This window comes from Lampris incognitus, chromosome 8 (genome assembly GCF_029633865.1).
Source record: "Lampris incognitus isolate fLamInc1 chromosome 8, fLamInc1.hap2, whole genome shotgun sequence".
Classification (NCBI taxonomy): domain Eukaryota; kingdom Metazoa; phylum Chordata; class Actinopteri; order Lampriformes; family Lampridae; genus Lampris; species Lampris incognitus.
In genome coordinates this window covers 714,770-736,123 of record NC_079218.1, presented here as the reverse complement: position 1 = coordinate 736,123, position 21,354 = coordinate 714,770, and the positions used below count along the sequence as shown (strand labels likewise).

Below are 21,354 nucleotides of genomic sequence, written 5' to 3'. Positions count from 1 at the left end.
ATCCAAAGTCACATTAAAGAAAATAAGAAAAGGATGAGCGACACAGAACAAGCTGAAGAACAAATGAAAGAAACGATGACCAACATAAAACATGAACTCACAAGGCAAAAACAGCAAATTAAGCAGGTAAAACAATTCATGAACACAGACATCAAACAGATGGTGCAAAGGTGGACTGAAACTGGGACAACAGATTGTTTGTGGAGAGGGTGGGGCGTCCAAGAAAGAGGAGAACCTGTTAGCATTCAAGTTGAGACGCAAAGAAGCAGAGAGGCGAAAGAGCTCAGCAGGCTGAAGGAGGACAAGATGGAAGAGGTGCGATCAGGTGCACGAGAAAGACAAGAAAAACAAATCACTGAGGCTGTGAAGGAGGAAGATAAAGAGCCCAAAGAACCGGTGACAGATAAACTGGACAGAGTGATGGAGGCGATGGAAACACTTTGGGATGAGTTGGAGTATGAACTGGAAGAGAGAGGGAGACTGGAGGGAGAGCGAGATGAATTAAGTGTTAAGATGAGGGAAATCAAGATGGAGAAATGGCAAATGGATAGCAAGAAACGCGACTCGCAAGACACAAGAGAAGAAACTGATATAACCACAGCTGTAAAAACGACAGAGAAGCTGCAGCTGCTGCAGCTTGATGTGAAGAGAAAAACTGAAGACAAGAATTTGTCAGCGTCTGAAAAATGTGAGATTGAAAGGATAAAAACTGAGATACAGACACAGAGAGAGGAACTAGAACAAGAGAGGCGACTAGCAAAAGCAGAGATGGATGAAATGAACCACATGAGAGACAGCATTCACAGACAAAAACAAGAGCTTGAGGACACATTACATAGGACAAAAAGAGAGATAAGAGAAATGGAGGTGTTGAATGCTGAGCTCGACATAAAGAAAAAAGACCTGGAGAAGAGAACGAGAGCGACTTTGAGAAAAAAGAAGATGAAGGAAGATGCAGAACAAGCAAAAAAACAGATCACACAAAGTAAAGAGTCACAAGAAGTCAAAGGTGCCATCAAAAAAGTCAGAACCGGTATGCAGCTGTCAAAGGAGGTGTCAGAGACCAGCATGAAGGAAAGTTTTGGAGATGCTGATGAGAGTGAAGATATGAGCTTTGAGATTCAGAGAGAAATCCAAGATCTTGAAAGGACCGATGAATTGATGCAACATACAGAAGCAAGCACGGAAGATCAAACGGAGAGAAGCGACCTGGAGATGAATTACAGAAACAGAATGAATGCTAATATTGAGCGACTTGTTGTACAGGTTAAAGAAGTAAGAAATGCATTGAAGACAGTGAAAGATGACACAGAACAAAGTAGACAAGATCTCAAAGATGAAAAGAAACAGATCAAATGGATGAATTTTCAATTTCAGAAAAAGAAAAGGAAACTGGACCAAAGGATGGAAAAAAACATGCAAGAGAGGGATGAGTTAGAAATGATGACAATTAAAATGCAGAAACAAAAGGAACAGCTGGAACAGAGGATGGAAGAGGCGTGGAGTAAAAGTAAGCACATGAGTGAAATGAAAGAACTGATAAACACTAGCCAGGACATGCAGAGGGCCCAAAAGAAGACAGAGCACAGCAAAGACAACATGTCACGAGATATGGTAAGTTCAGAATTTCTTCACTTTTATAAGTTCCATAATCACGATCTGCAAACAAACTGTGGCATCTTATTCAGGAACATCTAAACAATAATGCCTCAAATAGATCAAATCATTCTGACTGTCTAACTCTAAATCAACAGCAAGCCTACTGCATAACAACTTATAACAACATGTCTGTGAATGTTCTCATTCGTCTAGGTCATGGTTATCCAAAGGAGTTGATTATATACCAAGTCCAGTTGCACTTGATTCAACTCCTTTTGATAACTTATAACAACACAACATAATTAATCTACTGACTAACTGTGAAATCTGTTTTTTTGTGTGCTAATAATGCATATCGGTGGACAGATTTTCAGAGCGCAGGAAACAACAGTATCTTTTAAGTATATTAACACTCATCTTGGGTCCTTCCTTTTATATACATGACAACTGGACGATACCTTTAGTTTGTAAGTACAGCGCAGCTTGAGGGATACTTCTGTGTTCTTCTACTATTGCTTACTTATACTACATTAATAGTATTTGGGGTATTCATGTCATCATCAAAAGTAACACAACGCCAATACAAGCCACCACCACAAGCTGTAGTAAGCCTTGTTAATCAGTGGAAATAAAACACGGCTCAATCTTAGCAAGATGGAAGTGCAAGGGTCCACATTAAAACTGTTTTCTAAAAAGACCTGACTTTACATTTCCTATGGTGAAAATTACATATAAGAAATTGCTTGTCAAATTTCTTTTGATGTGGAACATGACATTAAAACAGTCACTGACCTCAATCAGGTTATGATTTGGCATAGGCACATAATGCATTTTCATCCCACAGTGTCATACATTGATGCTGGTGACAAAGCACTGATATATGATGCACAAGGTACCCTTTGGCATCTGTACAAGACATGATAAGCTAACAATAACTTCCAAATCTGCATGAGACGAGACAGGTTTAACTACTACCCAACCTTAACCCTAAACCATACCACACTACTACCTAACCCAAACCCAAAACTTAACCAGTACCTAAACCTTACCCCAAAATTAGCCACTACATAACCTGTATGTCATTCATATTTATCTATTAAGCTAAAAGTTTACCACTGGAGTCTATGGATCCCCTGCCGCGTCTCACACAGACACCGAAGGATACCTCGCACATCATGTACCGACACTTTATAACCGGCATCAATAAATGACACAGTGGGATGAGAATACATTGTATCTTCCAGTAGTCAGTGCTTCTTCACCTCAGACTATGCTCCACAGAGCAACTGTAACATTATTCTGGGTGATTGTACTGCCATAAATGCATTAGCTACTTTAATTAAATAACATAAGTCTGAATAAATTGGGATTCAGATACATCTAAATTGGATTCAGATCAGTTAAGTATGTGTAGTATTGCATAACTGGAACCCAGCCACTGAGGATACACAAGCCAGTGCATTCTTAGTGCCGGTCCCAAGCCCAGATAAATGGGGAGGGTTGCGTCAGGAAGAGCATCCGGCATAAAATCTTTGCCATATCAAATATGCGGATCATAAATCAGATTTCCATACCGGATCGGTCTAGGCCCGGTTTACCAACGACTGTCACCGGTACTGTTGGCCAGCAGGGTGCCAGTGAAAACTATGCTACTGTTGGGCGAAGGAGAGGGGGAAGACATGTCCAGAGGCAACAGGAGAGGACGAAGGGTAGGAATGTGGAGGTGAGGGTCAGAACTATGAATGTTGGCACGATGACTGGTAAAGGGAGAGCTGGCTGATATGTCCAAAGGAAATGAATCAAGTGAAACTGGACTTGATTCAAGTTCCAGACTAGCTTGGTCTAGTCAGAAAGGCACGAACTGATGAAGCCTCTTGGATGAGAGGCGAAACGTCTTCACGGATATATAACCCAGTCCAGTTGCACTTGATTCAATTCCTTTGGATAACCATGACCTGGATGAATGAGAACATTCACAGACTGGCTGATATGATGGAAAGAAGAAAGGTAGGCATACTGTGTGTGCAAGTGACCAGGTGGAAGGGGAGTAAGGCCAGTAGTATCGGAGGTGGGTTCAAACTCTTCTACCATGGAGCGAATGGGAGGAGAAATGGGGTAGGGGTAATTCTGAAGGAACAGTATGTTAAGAGTGTGCTGGAGGTGAAGAGAGTGTCAGACAGAGTGATGAGTATGAAGCTGGAAATCAAAGATGTGTTGCTGAATGTTATCAGCACATATGCCCCGCAAGTTGGGTGTGAGAAGAATTCTGAAGTGAGTTGGATGACGTAGTGGAGTGTACCCAAGAAGGAGAGAGGTGATTGGAGTGGACTTCAATGGGCATATTGGTGAAGGGAACAGAGGTGATGAGGAGGTGATGGGCAGGTATGGTGTCAAGGAGAGAAATGTGGAAGGACAGATGGTGGTGGATTTTGCGAAAAGGATGGAAATGGCTGTGGTGAATACATATTTCAATAAGAGGGATGAACACAGGGTGACGTATAAGAGTGGAGGCAAGTGCACACAGGTGGACTATATCTTATGTAGAAGGCGCGACCTGAAAGGGATTGAAGACTGCAAGGTGGTGACAGGGGAGAACGTAGCTAGGCAGCATCGGATGGTGGTCTGTAGGATGACTCTGGAGACCAAGAAGAGGAAGCAAGTGAAGGCAGAGCCAAAGACCAAGTGATGGAAGATGAAGAAGGAAGACTGTTGTGTGGAGTTCAGGCAGGAGTTAAGACAGGCACTGGGTGGTAGTGAAGAGTTGCTGGATGGCTGGGCAACCACTGCAGAAATAGTGAGGGAGACAGCTCGGAAGGTACTTGGTGTGTCATCAGGACAGAGGAAGAAAGACAAGGAGACTTGGTGGTGGAATGAGGAAGTACAGCAAAGTATACAGAGGAAGAGGTTGGCAAAGAAGAAGTGGGATTGTCAGCGAGATGAAGAAAGCAGACAGGAGTACAAGGAGATGCAGCGTAAAGTGAAGAGAGACGTGGCAAAGGCAAAGGAAAGGGCGTATGGTGCATTGTATGACAGGTTAGACACTAAGGAAGGAGAAAAGGACTTGTACTGATTGGCTAAACAGAGGGACCGAGCCGAGAAGGATGTGCAGCAGGTCAGGGCGACCAAGGATAGAGATAGAAATGTGCTGACAAGCAAGGAGAGTGTGCTGAGAAGGTGGAAGGAGTGTTTTGAGGGGCTGATGAATGAAGAAAATGAGAGAAACAGAGAGGGTTGGATGATGTGGGGATAGTGAATCAGGAAGTGCAGTGGATTAGCAAGGAGGAAGTGAGGGCAGCTATGAAGAGGATGAAGAGTGGAAAGGCAGTTGGTCCTGATAACATACGTGTGGAGGCATGGAGATGTTTGGGAGAGATGGCAGTGGGGTTTTTAACTAGATTGTTTAACACAATCTTAGATAGTGAGAGGATGCCTGAGGAGTGGAGAAGAAGCATACTGGTACCGATTTTCAAGAATAAGGGCGATGTGCAGAACTGTAGCAACTACAGAGGTATAAAGTTGATCAGGCACAGCATGAAGATATGGGAAAGAGTAATAGAAGCTAGGTTAAGAGGAGAGGTGACAATTAGCGAGCAGCAGTATGGTTTCATGCCATGAAAGAGCACCACAGATGTGATGTTTGCTTTGAGAATGTTGATGGAGAAGTATAGAGAAGGCCAGAAGGAGTTACATTGTGTCTTTGTGGATTTAGAGAAAGCATACGACAGGGTGCCGAGAGAGGAGGTGTGGTATTGTATGAGAAAGTTGGCAGTTGCAGAGAAGTATGTAGGAATGGTGCAGGATATGTATGAGGGCAGTGTGACAATGGTGAGGTGTGCAGTTGGAATGACAGATGGGTTCAAAGTGGAGGTGGGATTACATTAAGGATTAGCTCTGAGCCCTTTCTTGTTTGCAATGGTGATGGACAGGTTGACGGACAAGATGAGGCAGGAGTCTCCATGGATGATGATGTTCGCTGATTACATTGTGATCTGTAGCGAGAGTAGGGTGCAGGTTGAGAAGAGCCTGAAGAGGTGGAGGTATGCACTGTAGAGAAGAGGAAGGAAAGTCAGTAGGAGCAAGACGGAATACCTATGCGTGAATGAGAGGGAGGACAGTGGAATGGTGAGGATGCAAGGAGTAGAGGTGACGAAGGCATATGAGTTTAAATACTTGGGGTCAACTGTCCAAAGTAACAGGGAGTGTAGTAGAGAGGTGAAGAAGAGAGTGCAGGCAGGGTGGAGAAGAGTGTCAGGAGTGATTTGCAACAGAAGGGTACCAGCAAGAGTTAAAGGAAGGTTTACAAGATGGTTATGAGACCAGCTATGTTGTATGGTTTGAAGACAGTGGCACTGACGAAAAGACAGGAGGTGGAGCTGGAGGTGGCAGAGTTGAAGATGCTGAGATTTTCATTGGGCATGATGAAGAAGGACAGGCTTAGGAACGAGTATATTAGAGGGACAGTTGGAGACAAATCAAGAGAGGCAAGATTGAGATGGCTTGGACATATGTGGAGGAGCGATGCTGGGTATATTGAGAGAAGGATGCTGAATATGGAGCTGCCAGGGAAGAGGAAAAGAGGAAGGCCAAACAGGAGGTTTATGGATGTGGTTAGGGAAGACATGCAGATGGCTGGTGTGACAGAGGAAGATGCAGAGGACAGGAAGAGATGGAAACAGATGATCCGCTGTGGCGCCCCCTAACGGGAGCAGCCAAAAGTAGTAGTAGTAATAGTCGTAGTAGTAGTATTGCAGAATTGGAAAAATAAACCATAGTAAATTTACAAAAGTAAATAATTTGATAATATGCACTTTTACTGGTGTTAAATTTTCATTAGAGTGTGTTGGGTTTGAACACTATTGGAACATTTGCCTACTTCATACAGTCAGTTAAAACACATGCCCTCTTCCTGTCCACCTGGATAATATAAAAAAGAGACATTATGGTTACCTTCAGAAGTGACCTATTGGAATGGTCAATAAAGCTGACCAGGCAACCAGACAATTAGACTATTGACATTTGAAATGTTAATAGTCCAGAAAGGTAAGCAAGAGAAACACAATGTGACTGAAAACACCACTTTTTAATAGATTAAAACCAGAATTATTTAAAAAATAGTCAGCGTAAAAACATTGTCAGAACTGATTTTTTTTTAACATAGCAAATTTTGAAGTACAGTATCTGACTTCTGCAAATGCATACAGTAAAATCATTTTCTTGTTTGGAAAGGATAAGCTGATTTCTATGAAAGAGGAGTTCAGCAGATGGAAATTGGAGGAAACGACTGCTGAAGAAACCATCTCTGAACGTAAGACCACACCCCAAGAACCACAGAATGAGACAGATGATTACTACTGCAAAGAGGAACCAATTGAAACTCCTTCAGTCAATGTGGAAGCACAAGATATTACATATGACAAAATTAAAATAGACACAAAACACCCCATAACAATGACAATGACAGACAGAGAGCAATATAAGGAAGAATATAAAACTGAAAATATTAGGGCTGAAATCCAAAACGCAAAAGAACTAGAGTTAAAAATAAAGAACACCCTTGAGGGGGGTGATCAGAGCGATTTAAGGAATGCAGAGGAAAAAAGATTGTTTGAAGAGATTGTTAGAACCCAAGAAACTGTAAGATCAATACAATTAGGACTTGAAAATCAAAGTAAAGAAAGTATCCATGGGGATCACAGAAACAGAGCCAATTGTGAAATTCAGAGGATGGTGCTAGAGGTGAAACAAATCAGAGAAGTGTTAAAGAGGCTAAAAATGGAAATGAAGAAACGTGAATTATATTTGAAAGAAGAAATAAGAAGAGGGCGATGGGATTTAGATATTTTAAAAATAAAACTACAGAAACAAAAGGAGGTGATGGACGAGAAAATGGAGGGCATTGGAAAACTTAAAAGTAAAATAAAGAATATGGCTGCAAAGACTAAAAAGCAAAATGAAGAAACAGAAATAGTTATAAAGGAGATTGGAATAAAGCACAAAGACCTAGAAAACCTAATCAACAATTTTGAAACTGAAAAACAAAAAATTAGAAGCAGTCATAATTTAATAATCAAGGAAAGAGCTGAACTTGAAAAATTAAAACGTGAAATCAATCAACAAAGAAAATACACAGATTCTTCCTTAGAACATGTTAAGAGAAAAGTAAAAGAAAGTGATGACTATCAACTGGAAGAGAAGACAACAGTCATAGAAGAGCAAGAGATTAAGCGGGATACAAATATGTTGATGGATCAATTGGTTAAGAAACACATGGAATTTAGAAAGCTAGGCAAGGCAATAAGCGACCAACAGAAGCAAAAACAAGATCTTGAGGAAGGAGTGGAAGATACAAAGAGAAAAATTGTAAACCTTCAGGAAGTTCAGGCTGATCTGGAAAGACGAACAGAAGACATTGAAACACTGAAAGCACACACCAAGACTGAGAGACAAAAGATGGAGATGTTTAAGTTTCAGATCCAGGTGGAAAGAGACAATATTAAAATGGCAACGCAGCAAGCCAGTGTGGAGATAAATGCAATGAACCTCATAAGAAACGATATCATGAGACAAAATCAAGAGCTTGATGACAAAGTGCAGAAGACCAAAAGGGAAATAAGGGAGATGGAATTGTTGAAAGCAGAGCTGGAAAGGCGCAGGAAAGAAAATGAACAGACAATAAAGAAAGGCATGAGGAAAAAGGAGGAACTTGAAGTTATGCGAGCTGAAATAGAAAAAGAGAAGGAATCACTGAGGATAGAGACACAAAAAAGAAAAAGAGAATTGGGCCAAAGGCTAGAGAAGACCCTGAGAGAGAGGGATGAGTTAGATGTTTTGAAGATGAAGTTGCAACAGCAAAAGGGAGAGCTTGCAGAAGAAATGGAGAAAATCAAGAGAAATAAGGAAAACGTAGAACAACAAATGACTATGAGGGAAATGGGAGACATGGAAAATCTAAAGGCCGATCTACGAAAACAGAGAGAGGAAATAGAAAAATTGAGAGCTGAGTGCAAGATTGAAAGAGATTACATAGAAAGGATAAAATATGAGTTTGAAATAAAAAAGACTGACTTGGAAAAATTAATAAATTATCAAACTAAAGCAGAAATTGAAAAAATTAATCATTTAAGGGATAGTATTGAAAAACAAAAACAAGAGGTTGAAAATGGGCTGGAGAAGACTAAACGAGAAATAAGAGAGATGGAACTGTTGAAATCAGAAATAGAAGTGAAGAAGAAAGAAAATGAACAGTTACTAAGGAAGAGTGTTAGAAAAGAGCAGGAAGCTAGAAGAATGTGGGATGAAATACAAAGAGAAAAGGACTCCTTTAAGAGACAGACAAGAAAGAGAAGGAGAGAGCTGGACCAAAGGCTGGAGAAGACCCTGAGAGAAAGGGATGAATTAGAAATCATGAAGCTGAAGCTAAAGACAAAAAGTGAAAAGAAAGAAGATATAAAGATGGAAGCAAAGGAATTGGACACCATGAAAGAACTGGAAAATCACATTCAAAAACACTGGCATAAAGTCAAAAAGAGTATGGATGAAAACAAAGCAAAGGAAAAACAACTAAAAGATATGTGTCGAAAATTCGAGGAAGAGAGAAAGGAAATCATGAAAAGTGAAAGCATCCTAGCCCAAGAAAGAGTTAAAGTGGATCAAATGAAGATGGAGACAATGAAAACAATTGAACGTCAGAGAACCAAACTCAAAGAATTGAATGGCAGGAAGAATGCACAAATAAAAATGAAAATGAAAAACTTAGAAGGGAAAAATATGAATATACAAAAACTGAACCAGATTTTGAAAGAAAAGTATGATGAACTTGATCAACAAAAAGGAAAGATGGAGGCTTACTCTGAACTGATACAGAAAGAAAGGGAGTGCATGATTAGAACAAGGTCAGATATAATCAATCAAAGAGAAGAAATACAAAATGAAAAACAAAAGCTTGCTGTAGAAAGACAAAAACTCAAGGAAGAAATACAGAGAGAGAGGGAAGAGCTCAACAAAGTAAAGGAGAAGATGACCAAAGACAAACTGGACCTGGAGGTCATAAGGACCAACTCACAGAAACAAACTGACAGATTGGAAAGACAAAAACATGATTTGATGGCGGAACGAGCAAGACTTGAAAACACAAAAATAGAAATAAAACACGAGCAAGAGAACATTGACACTGTCCTGGAAAAAATAGATGGAGCAAAGAAGAACATGGAAGAAATGGCGGTTCAGGTTGATGAGGAAAGGAGAGAACTTGACAATGCAAGGACCATCATTACCTTGAAACAGAAAGAACAAGAACTCAAAGAAAATGACATCATAAAACAAACACAAGAGTTGGACGCCAGTCGCCATATCTTACAAGGACAAAGAGAAGTATTGGAAATTATGAAGAAAGACCTAAGCCTGCAGCGAGAAGAAATTAAATCTACAGTTAAGACAATTGAAGAAGAAAAAGATGAACTAAGAGCAATAAAGTCTAAAATAGACATGGACAGAAGCATTTCAGCAAAGGGAGAGAAGATGGAAACAGTTATATCTGAGATAAACATAAGAGAGGAGGAGCTCATGAGAACAACAAAAACCATTGAACATCAGAGGACCAAACTGAAAGACCGAGATGGCAGGACTCATGCAAAAATCAAGAAGAAAATTAAAAGCTCAGAAGAGAAAATTTTTAATGTACAAAAAATCAGCCAGATTTTGAAAGACAAGTATGATGAACTTGATGAACAAAAACAAAAGATGAAGGCTTATTCTGAAATGATACATAAAGAAAGGGAGAATCTGATTAGAACAAGGTCAGATGTGATAAATCAAAGAGAAGAAATACAAAATGAATGGAAAAAGCTTGCTGGGGAAAAACAAAACCTTAAGGAAGACATACAGAGGGAGAGGGAGGAGAGCAACATAATAAAGGAGATCATAACCAAAGACAAACTGGACCGGGAGGTCACAAGGTCCGACACACAGAAACAAACCACCACATGGGAAACAGACAAATATGATTTGATGGAAGAACAAGCAAGGCTTCAAAACACAAAGAACGAATTAAAACATAAGCAGGAGGACACTGATACTTCCGTGGAAGAAATAAAAGGAGACAAGAACTTGGAAGAAAGCACCATTCAGATTAATAAGGAAAGGAGAGAACTTGACAATGCAAGGACCATCATTACCTTGAAACAGAAAGAACAAGAACTCAAAGACTATGACATCATAAAACAAACACAAGAACTGGACGCCAGTCGTCGTATTTTACAAGAAGAAAGAGAAGTATTGGAAATTATGAAGACCGCTCTAAACCTGCAGCGAGAAGAAATTCAATTCACAGTTAAGACTATCGAAGAAGAAAAAGATGAACTAAGAGCAATAAGGGCTGACATTGACAGGGAAAAAAGCATTTTTTTAGCACAAACAGAGAAGATGGAAATGGATGTATCTGAGATAACCATCAGAGAGGAGGAGCTCATTAAAACATTGAAAACCCTGGAACAACAGAGAATCAAACTCAAAGACCTAGATGGAAGGACTTCTGTGGCTATCAGGAGGAAAATGAAAACCTTAGAAGAGAAAAATATGAATGTACATAAACTCAACCGGGTTTTGAAAGAAACATATGATGAACTTGTTGATCAGAAAGAAAAGATGGAGGCTTATTCTGAACTGATACAAGAAGAAAGAGAGAATCTGATTACAACAAGGTCAGAACTGATTAATGAAAGACAAGAAATACAAAACGAATGGAAACAAAAGCTTCCTGTGGAAAAACAAAACCTCAAGGAAGAAATTCAGAGAAAGAGGGAAGAGCTCAACAAAGTAAAGGAGATGATGACCAAAGACAAAGTCAACCTGGAGGTCCTAAGGGCTGTCACACAGACACAAATTGACACACTGGAAAGAGAAAAATGTGATTTGAAGGAGGAACGACAAAGGCTTGAAAAGACAAAGATTGAAATAAAACACGAGCAACAGAACATTGATACTGTCCTGGAAGAAATAGATGGAGAAAAGGAGAACATGGCAAAAACGGCTCTTCAGTTTGATAGGGAAAGGAAAGAACTTGACAATGCAAGGACCCTCATTACCTTGAAACAGAAAGAACAACAACGCAAAGACAACGACATTATAAAACAAACACAAGAGTTGGACACCAGTCGTAGTGTCTTACAAGAAGAAAGAGAAGTATTGGAAATTATGAAGGAAGATCTAAACATGAAGCAAGAAGAAATTCAATCCACAGTTAAGACTATCGAAGAAGAAAAAGCTGAAGTAAGAGCAATAAGGGCTGACATTGGCAAGGAAAGAAATATCTTGTTAGCACAAAGAGTGAAGATGGAAACAGATGTATATGAGATAACCATCAGAGAGGAGGAGTTCACGAGAACAATGAAAACCGTGGAACATCAGATAACCACACTCAAAGATCTACATGGCAGGACTCGTGGGGACATCAGGATGAAAATGAAAAGCTTAGAAGAGAAAAATATCAATGCACAAAAACTCAACCGGGTTTTGAAAGAAAAGTATGATGAACTTGTTGATCAGAAAGAAAAGATGGAGGCTTATTCGGGGCTGATACAAGAAGAAAGGGAGAATCTGATTACAACAAGGTCAGAACTGATTCATGAAAGAGAAGAAATACAAAACGAATGGAAACAAAAGCTTGCTGTGGAAAAACAAAATCTCAAGGAAGAAATTCAGAGAGAGAGGGAAGAGCTCAACAAAGTAAAGGAGATGATGACCAAAGACAAAGTCAACCTGGAGGTACCAAGGGCTGTCACACAGACACAAATTGACACACTGGAAAGAGAAAAACTTGATTTGAAGGAGGAACGACAAAGGCTTGAAAAGACAAAGATTGAAATATATCACGAGCAACAGAACATTGATACTGTCCTGGAAGAAATACATGGGGAGAAGAAAAATATGGCCGAAATGGCTCTCCAGGTTAATAAGGCAAGGACAGAACTTGACAATGCAAGGAACATCATTACCTTGAAACAGAAAGAACAACAACGCAAAGACAACGACATTATAAAACAAACACAAGAGTTGGACACCAGTCGTCGTATCTTACAAGAAGAAAGAGAAGTATTGGAAATTATGAAGGAAGATGTAAACATGAAGCAAGAAGAAATTCAATCCACAGTTAAGACTATCGAAGAAGAAAAAGATAAACTAAGAGCAATAAGGGCTGACACTGACAAGGAAAGAAGCATTTTGTTAGCACAAAGAGTGAAGATGGAAACAGATTTATCTGAGATAACCATCAGAGAGGAGGAGCTCATGAGAACAATGAAAACCGTGGAACAACAGAGAATCAAACTCAAAGACCTACATGGCAGGACTCGTGGGGACATCAGGATGAAAATGAAAAGCTTAGAACAGAAAAATATGAATGTACATAAACTCAACCAGGTTTTGAAAGAAAAGTATGATGAACTTGTTGATCAGAAAGAAAAGATGGAGGCTTATTCGGGGCTGATACAAGAAGAAAGGGAGAATCTGATTACAACAAGGTCAGAACTGATTCATGAAAGAGAAGAAATACAAAACGAATGGAAACAAAAGCTTGCTGTGGAAAAACAAAATCTCAAGGAAGAAATTCAGAGAGAGAGGGAAGAGCTCAACAAAGTAAAGGAGATGATGACCAAAGACAAAGTTGACCTGGAGGTACTAAGGGCTGTCACACAGACACAAACTGACACACTGGAAAGAGAAAAACTTGATTTGAAGGAGGAACAAGAAAGGCTTGAAAAGACAAAGATTGAAATATATCACGAGCAACAGAACATTGATACTGTCCTGGAAGAAATACATGGAGAGAAGAAAAATATGGCCGAAATGGCTCTCCAGGTTAATAAGGCAAGGGCAGAACTTGACAATGCAAGGACCATCATTACCTTGAAACAGAAAGAACAACAACTCAAAGACAATGACATTATAAAAGAAACACAAGAATTGGACACCAGTCGTCGTATCTTACAAGAAGAAAGAGAAGTATTGGAAATTATGAAGGAAGATCTAAACATGAAGAAAGAAGAAATTCAATCCACAGTTAAGACTATCGAAGAAGAAAAAGATGAACTAAGAGCAATAAGGGCTGACACTGACAAGGAAAGAAGCATTTTGTTAGCACAAAGAGAGAAGATGGAAACAGATGTATCTGAGATAACCATCAGAGAGGAGGAGCTCATGAGAACAATGAAAACCGTGGAACAACAGAGAATCAAACTCAAAGACCTACATGGCAGGACTCGTGGGGACATCAGGATGAAAATGAAAAGCTTAGAAGAGAAAAATATGAATGTACATAAACTCAACCAGGTTTTGAAAGAAAAGTATGATGAACTTGTTGATCAGAAAGAAAAGATGGAGGCTTATTCTGAACTGATACAAGAAGAAAGGGAGAATCTGATTACAACAAGGTCAGAACTGATTCATGAAAGAGAAGAAATACAAAACGAATGGAAACAAAAGCTTGGTGTGGAAAAACAAAATCTCAAGGATGAAATTCAGAGAGAGAGGAAAGAGCTCAACAAAGTAAAGGAGATGATGACCAAAGACAAAGTCAACCTGGAGGTCCTAAGGGCTGTCACACAGACACAAATTGACACACTGGAAAGAGACACATGTGATTTGAAGGAGGAACGACAAAGGCTTGAAAAGACAAAGATTGAAATAAAACACGAGCAACAGAACATTGATACAGTCCTGGAAGAAATAGATGGAGAGAAGGAGAACATGGCAAAAATGGCTCTTCAGTTTGATAAGGAAAGGAAAGAACTTGACAATGCAAGGACCCTCATTACCTTGAAACAGAAAGAACAACAACGCAAAGACAACGACATTATAAAACAAACACAAGAGTTGGACACCAGTCGTTGCATCTTACAAGAAGAAAGAGAAGTATTTGAAATTATGAAGGAAGATCTAAACATGAAGCAAGAAGAAATTCAATCCACAGTTAAGACTATCGAAGAAGAAAAAGATGAACTAAGAGCAATAAAGGCTGACACTGACAAGGAAAGAAGCTTTTTGTTAGCACAAAGAGTGAAGATGGAAACAGATGTATCTGAGATAACCATCAGAGAGGAGGAGCTCATGAGAACAATGAAAACCGTGGAACAACAGAGAATGAAACTCAAAGACCTAGATGGAAGGACTCGTGTGGATATCAGGAGGAAAATGAAAACCTTAGAAGAAAAACATATGAATGTACATAAACTCAACCAGGTTTTGAAAGAAAAGTATGATGAACTTGTTGATCAGAAAGAAAAGATGGAGGCTTATTCGGGGCTGATACAAGAAGAAAGGGAGAATCTGATTACAACAAGGTCAGAACTGATTCATGAAAGAGAAGAAATACAAAACGAATGGAAACAAAAGCTTGCTGTGGAAAAACAAAATCTCAAGGAAGAAATTCAGAGAGAGAGGGAAGAGCTCAACAAAGTAAAGGAGATGATGACCAAAGACAAAGTAAACCTGGAGGTCCTAAGGGCTGTCACACAGACACAAATTGACACACTGGAAAGAGACACATGTGATTTGAAGGAGGAACGAGAAAGGCTTGAAAAGACAAAGATTGAAATAAAACACGAGCAACAGAACATTGATACAGTCCTGGAAGAAATAGATGGAGAGAAGGAGAACATGGCAAAAATGGCTCTTCAGTTTGATAAGGAAAGGAAAGAACTTGACAATGCAAGGACCCTCATTACCTTGAAACAGAAAGAACAACAACGCAAAGACAACGACATTATAAAACAAACACAAGAGTTGGACACCAGTCGTTGCATCTTACAAGAAGAAAGAGAAGTATTTGAAATTATGAAGACAGATCTAAACATGAAGCAAGAAGAAATTCAGAGAGAGAGGGAAGAGCTCAAAAAAGTAAAGGAGATGATGACCAAAGACAAAGTCGACCTGGAGGTACTAAGGGCTGTCACACAGACACAAATTGACACACTGGAAAGAGAAAAACTTGATTTGAAGGAGGAACGACAAAGGCTTGAAAAGACAAAGATTGAAATATATCACGAGCAACAGAACATTGATACTGTCCTGGAAGAAATAGATGGAGAGAAGGACAACATGGCAAAAATGGCTCTTCAGTTTAATAAGGAAAGGAAAGAACTTGACAATGCAAGGACCCTCATTACCTTGAAACAGAAAGAACAACAACGCAAAGACAACGACATTATAAAACAAACACAAGAGTTGGACACCAGTCATCGTATCTTACAAGAAGAAAGAGAAGTATTGGAAATTATGAAGGAAGATCTAAACATGAAGAAAGAAGAAATTCAATCCACAGTTAAGACTATCGAAGAAGAAAAAGATGAACTAAGAGCAATAAGGGCTGACACTGACAAGGAAAGAAATATCTTGTTAGCACAAAGAGAGAAGATGGAAACAGATGTATCTGAGATAACTATCAGAGAGGAGGAGCTCATGAGAACAATGAAAACCGTGGAACAACAGAGAATCAAACTGAAAGACCTACATGGCAGGACTCGTGGGGACATCAGGATGAAAATGAAAAGCTTAGAAGAGAAAAATATGAATGTACATAAACTCAACCAGGTTTTGAAAGAAAAGTATGATGAACTTGTTGATCAGAAAGAAAAGATGAAGGCTTATTCTGAACTGATACAAGAAGAAAGGGAGAATCTGATTACAACAAGGTCAGAACTGATTCATGAAAGAGAAGAAATACAAAACGAATGGAAACAAAAGCTTGCTGTGGAAAAACAAAATTTCAAGGAAGAAATTCAGAGAGAGAGGGAAGAGCTCAACAAAGTAAAGGAGATGATGACCAAAGACAAAGTCAACCTGGAGGTCCTAAGGGCTGTCACACAGACACAAATTGACACACTGGAAAGAGACACATGTGATTTAAAGGAGGAACGACAAAGGCTTGAAAAGACAAAGATTGAAATAAAACACGAGCAACAGAACATTGATACTGTCCTGGAAGAAATAGATGGAGAGAAGGAGAACATGGCAAAAATGGCTCTTCAGTTTGATAAGGAAAGGAAAGAACTTGACAATGCAAGGACCCTCATTACCTTGAAACAGAAAGAACAACAACGCAAAGACAACGACATTATAAAACAAACACAAGAGTTGGACACCAGTCGTTGCATCTTACAAGAAGAAAGACAAGTATTTGAAATTATGAAGACAGATCTAAACATGAAGCAAGAAGAAATTCAGAGAGAGAGGGAAGAGCTCAACAAAGTAAAGGAGATGATGACCAAAGACAAAATCGACCTGGAGGTACTAAGGGCTGTCACACAGACACAAATTGACACACTGGAAAGAGAAAAACTTGATTTGAAGGAGGAACAAGAAAGGCTTGAAAAGACAAAGATTGAAATATATCACGAGCAACAGAACATTGATACTGTCCTGGAAGAAATACATGGAGAGAAGAAAAATATGGCCGAAATGGCTCTCCAGGTTAAGAAGGCAAGGACAGAACTTGACAATGCAAGGAACATCATTACCTTGAAACAGAAAGAACAACAACGCAAAGACAACGACATTACAAAAGAAACAAAAGAATTGGACACCAGTCGTCGTATCTTACAAGAAGAAAGAGAAGTGTTGGAAATTATGAAGGAAGATCTAAACATGAAGCAAGAAGAAATTCAATCCACAGTTAAGACTATCGAAGAAGAAAAAGATGAACTAAGAGCAATAAGGGCTGACACTGACAAAGAAAGAAGCATTTTGTTAGCACAAAGAGTGAAGATGGAAACAGATGTATCTGAGATAACCATCAGAGAGGAGGAGCTCATGAGAACAATGAAAACCGTGGAACAACAGAGAATCAAACTCAAAGACCTAGATGGAAGGACTCGTGTGGATATCAGGAGGAAAATGAAAACCTTAGAAGAAAAACATATGAATGTACATAAACTCACCCAGGTTTTGAAAGAAAAGTATGATGAACTTGCTGATCAGAAAGAAAAGATGGAGGCTTATTCGGGGCTGATACAAGAAGAAAGGGAGAATCTGATTACAACAAGGTCAGAACTGATTCATGAAAGAGAAGAAATACAAAACGAATGGAAACAAAAGCTTGCTGTGGAAAAACAAAATCTCAAGGATGACATTCAGAGAGAGAGGGAAGAGCTCAACAAAGTAAAGGAGATGATGACCAAAGACAAAGTCGACCTGGAGGTACTAAGGGCTGTCACACAGACACAAATTGACACACTGGAAAGAGATAAACTTGATTTGAAGGAGGAACGACAAAGGCTTGAAAAGACAAAGATTGAAATATATCACGAGCAACAGAACATTGATATTGTCCTGGAAGAAATACATGGAGAGAAGGACAACATGGCAAAAATGGCTCTTCAGTTTAATAAGGAAAGGAAAGAACTTGACAATGCAAGGACCCTCATTACCTTGAAACAGAAAGAACAACAACGCAAAGACAACGACATTATAAAACAAACACAAGAGTTGGACACCAGTCGTCGTATCTTACAAGAAGAAAGAGAAGTGTTGGAAATTATGAAGGAAGATCTAAACATGAAGAAAGAAGAAATTCAATCCACAGTTAAGACTATCGAAGAAGAAAAAGATGAACTAAGAGCAATAAAGGCTGACACTGACAAGGAAAGAAGCATTTTGTTAGCACAAAGAGTGAAGATGGAAACAGATGTATCTGAGATAACCATCAGAGAGGAGGAGCTCATGAGAACAATGAAAACCGTGGAACAACAGAGAATCAAACTGAAAGACCTAGACGGAAGGACTCGTGTGGATATCAGGAGGAAAATGAAAACCTTAGAAGAAAAACATATGAATGTACATAAACTCAACCAGGTTTTGAAAGAAAAGTATGATGAACTTGTTGATCAGAAAGAAAAGATGGAGGCTTATTCGGGGCTGATACAAGAAGAAAGGGAGAATCTGATTACAACAAGGTCAGAACTGATTCATGAAAGAGAAGAAATACAAAACGAATGGAAACAAAAGCTTGCTGTGGAAAAACAAAATCTCAAGGAAGAAATTCAGAGAGAGAGGGAAGAGCTCAACAAAGTAAAGGAGATGATGACCAAAGACAAAGTTGACCTGGAGGTACTAAGGGCTGTCACACAGACACAAATTGACACACTGGAAAGAGAAAAACTTGATTTGAAGGAGGAACAAGAAAGGCTTGAAAAGACAAAGATTGAAATATATCACGAGCAACAGAACATTGATACTGTCCTGGAAGAAATACATGGGGAGAAGAAAAATATGGCCGAAATGGCTCTCCAGGTTAATAAGGCAAGGACAGAACTTGACAATGCAAGGAACATCATTAACTTGAAACAGAAAGAACAACAACTCAAAGACAATGACATTATAAAAGAAACACAAGAGTTGGACACCAGTCGTCGTATCTTACAAGAAGAAAGAGAAGTATTGGAAATTATGAAGGAAGATCTAAACATGAAGCAAGAAGAAATTCAATCCACAGTTAAGACTATCGAAGAAGAAAATGATGAACTAAGAGCAATAAGGGCTGACACTGACAAGGAAAGAAGCATTTTGTTAGCACAAAGAGAGAAGATGGAAACAGATGTATCTGAGATAACCATCAGAGAGGAGGAGCTCATGAGAACAATGAAAACCGTGGAACAACAGAGAATCAAACTCAAAGACCTACATGGCAGGACTCGTGGGGACATCAGGATGAAAATGAAAAGCTTAGAACAGAAAAATATGAATGTACATAAACTCAACCAGGTTTTGAAAGAAAAGTATGATGAACTTGTTGATCAGAAAGAAAAGATGGAGGCTTATTCTGAACTGATACAAGAAGAAAGGGAGAATCTGATTACAACAAGGTCAGAACTGATTCATGAAAGAGAAGAAATACAAAACGAATGGAAACAAAAGCTTGCTGTGGAAAAACAAAATTTCAACGAAGAAATTCAGAGAGAGAGGGAAGAGCTCAACAAAGTAAAGGCGATGATGACCAAAGACAAAGTCAACCTGGAGGTCCTAAGGGCTGTCACACAGACACAAATTGACACACTGGAAAGAGACACATGTGATTTAAAGGAGGAACGACAAAGGCTTGAAAAGACAAAGATTGAAATAAAACACGAGCAACAGAACATTGATACTGTCCTGGAAGAAATAGATGGAGAGAAGGAGAACATGGCAAAAATGGCTCTTCAGTTTGATAAGGAAAGGAAAGAACTTGACAATGCAAGGACCCTCATTACCTTGAAACAGAAAGAACAACAACGCAAAGACAACGACATTATAAAACAAACACAAGAGTTGGACACCAGTCGTTGCATGTTACAAGAAGAAAGAGAAGTATTTGAAATTATGAAGACAGATGTAAACATGAAGCAAGAAGAAATTCAGAGAGAGAGGGAAGAGCTCAACAAAGTAAAGGAGATGATGACCAAAGACAAAATCGACCTGGAGGTACTAAGGGCTGTCACACAGACACAAATTGACACACTGGAAAGAGAAAAACTTGATTTGAAGGAGGAACAAGAAAGGCTTGAAAAGACAAAGATTGAAATATATCACGAGCAACAGAACATTGATACTGTCCTGGAAGAAATACATGGAGAGAAGAAAAATATGGCCGAAATGGCTCTCCAGGTTAAGAAGGCAAGGACAGAACTTGACAATGCAAGGAACATCATTACCTTGAAACAGAAAGAACAACAACGCAAAGACAACGACATTACAAAAGAAACAAAAGAATTGGACACCAGTCGTCGTATCTTACAAGAAGAAAGAGAAGTGTTGGAAATTATGAAGGAAGATCTAAACATGAAGCAAGAAGAAATTCAATCCACAGTTAAGACTATCGAAGAAGAAAAAGATGAACTAAGAGCAATAAGGGCTGACACTGACAAAGAAAGAAGCATTTTGTTAGCACAAAGAGTGAAGATGGAAACAGATGTATCTGAGATAACCATCAGAGAGGAGGAGCTCATGAGAACAATGAAAACCGTAGAACAACAGAGAATCAAACTCAAAGACCTAGATGGAAGGACTCGTGTGGATATCAGGAGGAAAATGAAAACCTTAGAAGAAAAACATATGAATGTACATAAACTCACCCAGGTTTTGAAAGAAAAGTATGATGAACTTGCTGATCAGAAAGAAAAGATGGAGGCTTATTCGGGGCTGATACAAGAAGAAAGGGAGAATCTGATTACAACAAGGTCAGAACTGATTCATGAAAGAGAAGAAATACAAAACGAATGGAAACAAAAGCTTGCTGTGGAAAAACAAAATCTCAAGGATGACATTCAGAGAGAGAGGGAAGAGCTCAACAAAGTAAAGGAGATGATGACCAAAGACAAAGTCGACCTGGAGGTACTAAGGGCTGTCACACAGACACAAATTGACACACTGGAAAGAGATAAACTTGATTTGAAGGAGGAACGACAAAGGCTTGAAAAGACAAAGATTGAAATATATCACGAGCAACAGAACATTGATATTGTCCTGGAAGAAATACATGGAGAGAAGGACAACATGGCAAAAATGGCTCTTCAGTTTAATAAGGAAAGGACAGAACTTGACAAAGCAAGGACCATCATTACCTTGAAACAGAAAGAACAACAACTCAAAGACAATGACATTATAAAAGAAACACAAGAGTTGGACACCAGTCGTCGTATCTTACAAGAAGAAAGAGAAGTATTGGAAATTATGAAGGAAGATCTAAACATGAAGAAAGAAGAAATTCAATCCACAGTTAAGACTATCGAA

General features: G+C 39.1%; 1 protein-coding gene across 1 annotated transcript; it reads left to right on the top strand.

Annotated features, from left to right (window-relative positions):
* Window positions 1-513: 513 nt before the first annotated feature.
* Window positions 514-19,412, top strand: LOC130117030 (golgin subfamily B member 1-like). Its single transcript, XM_056285165.1, has 5 exons — window positions 514-1,614; window positions 6,826-7,067; window positions 7,719-9,642; window positions 10,471-19,282; window positions 19,387-19,412. The coding sequence occupies exons 1-5, from the start codon at window positions 514-516 to the stop codon at window positions 19,410-19,412; spliced, it is 12,105 nt and encodes a 4,034-aa protein (XP_056141140.1).
* The last annotated feature ends 1,942 nt before the right edge of the window (window positions 19,413-21,354 follow it).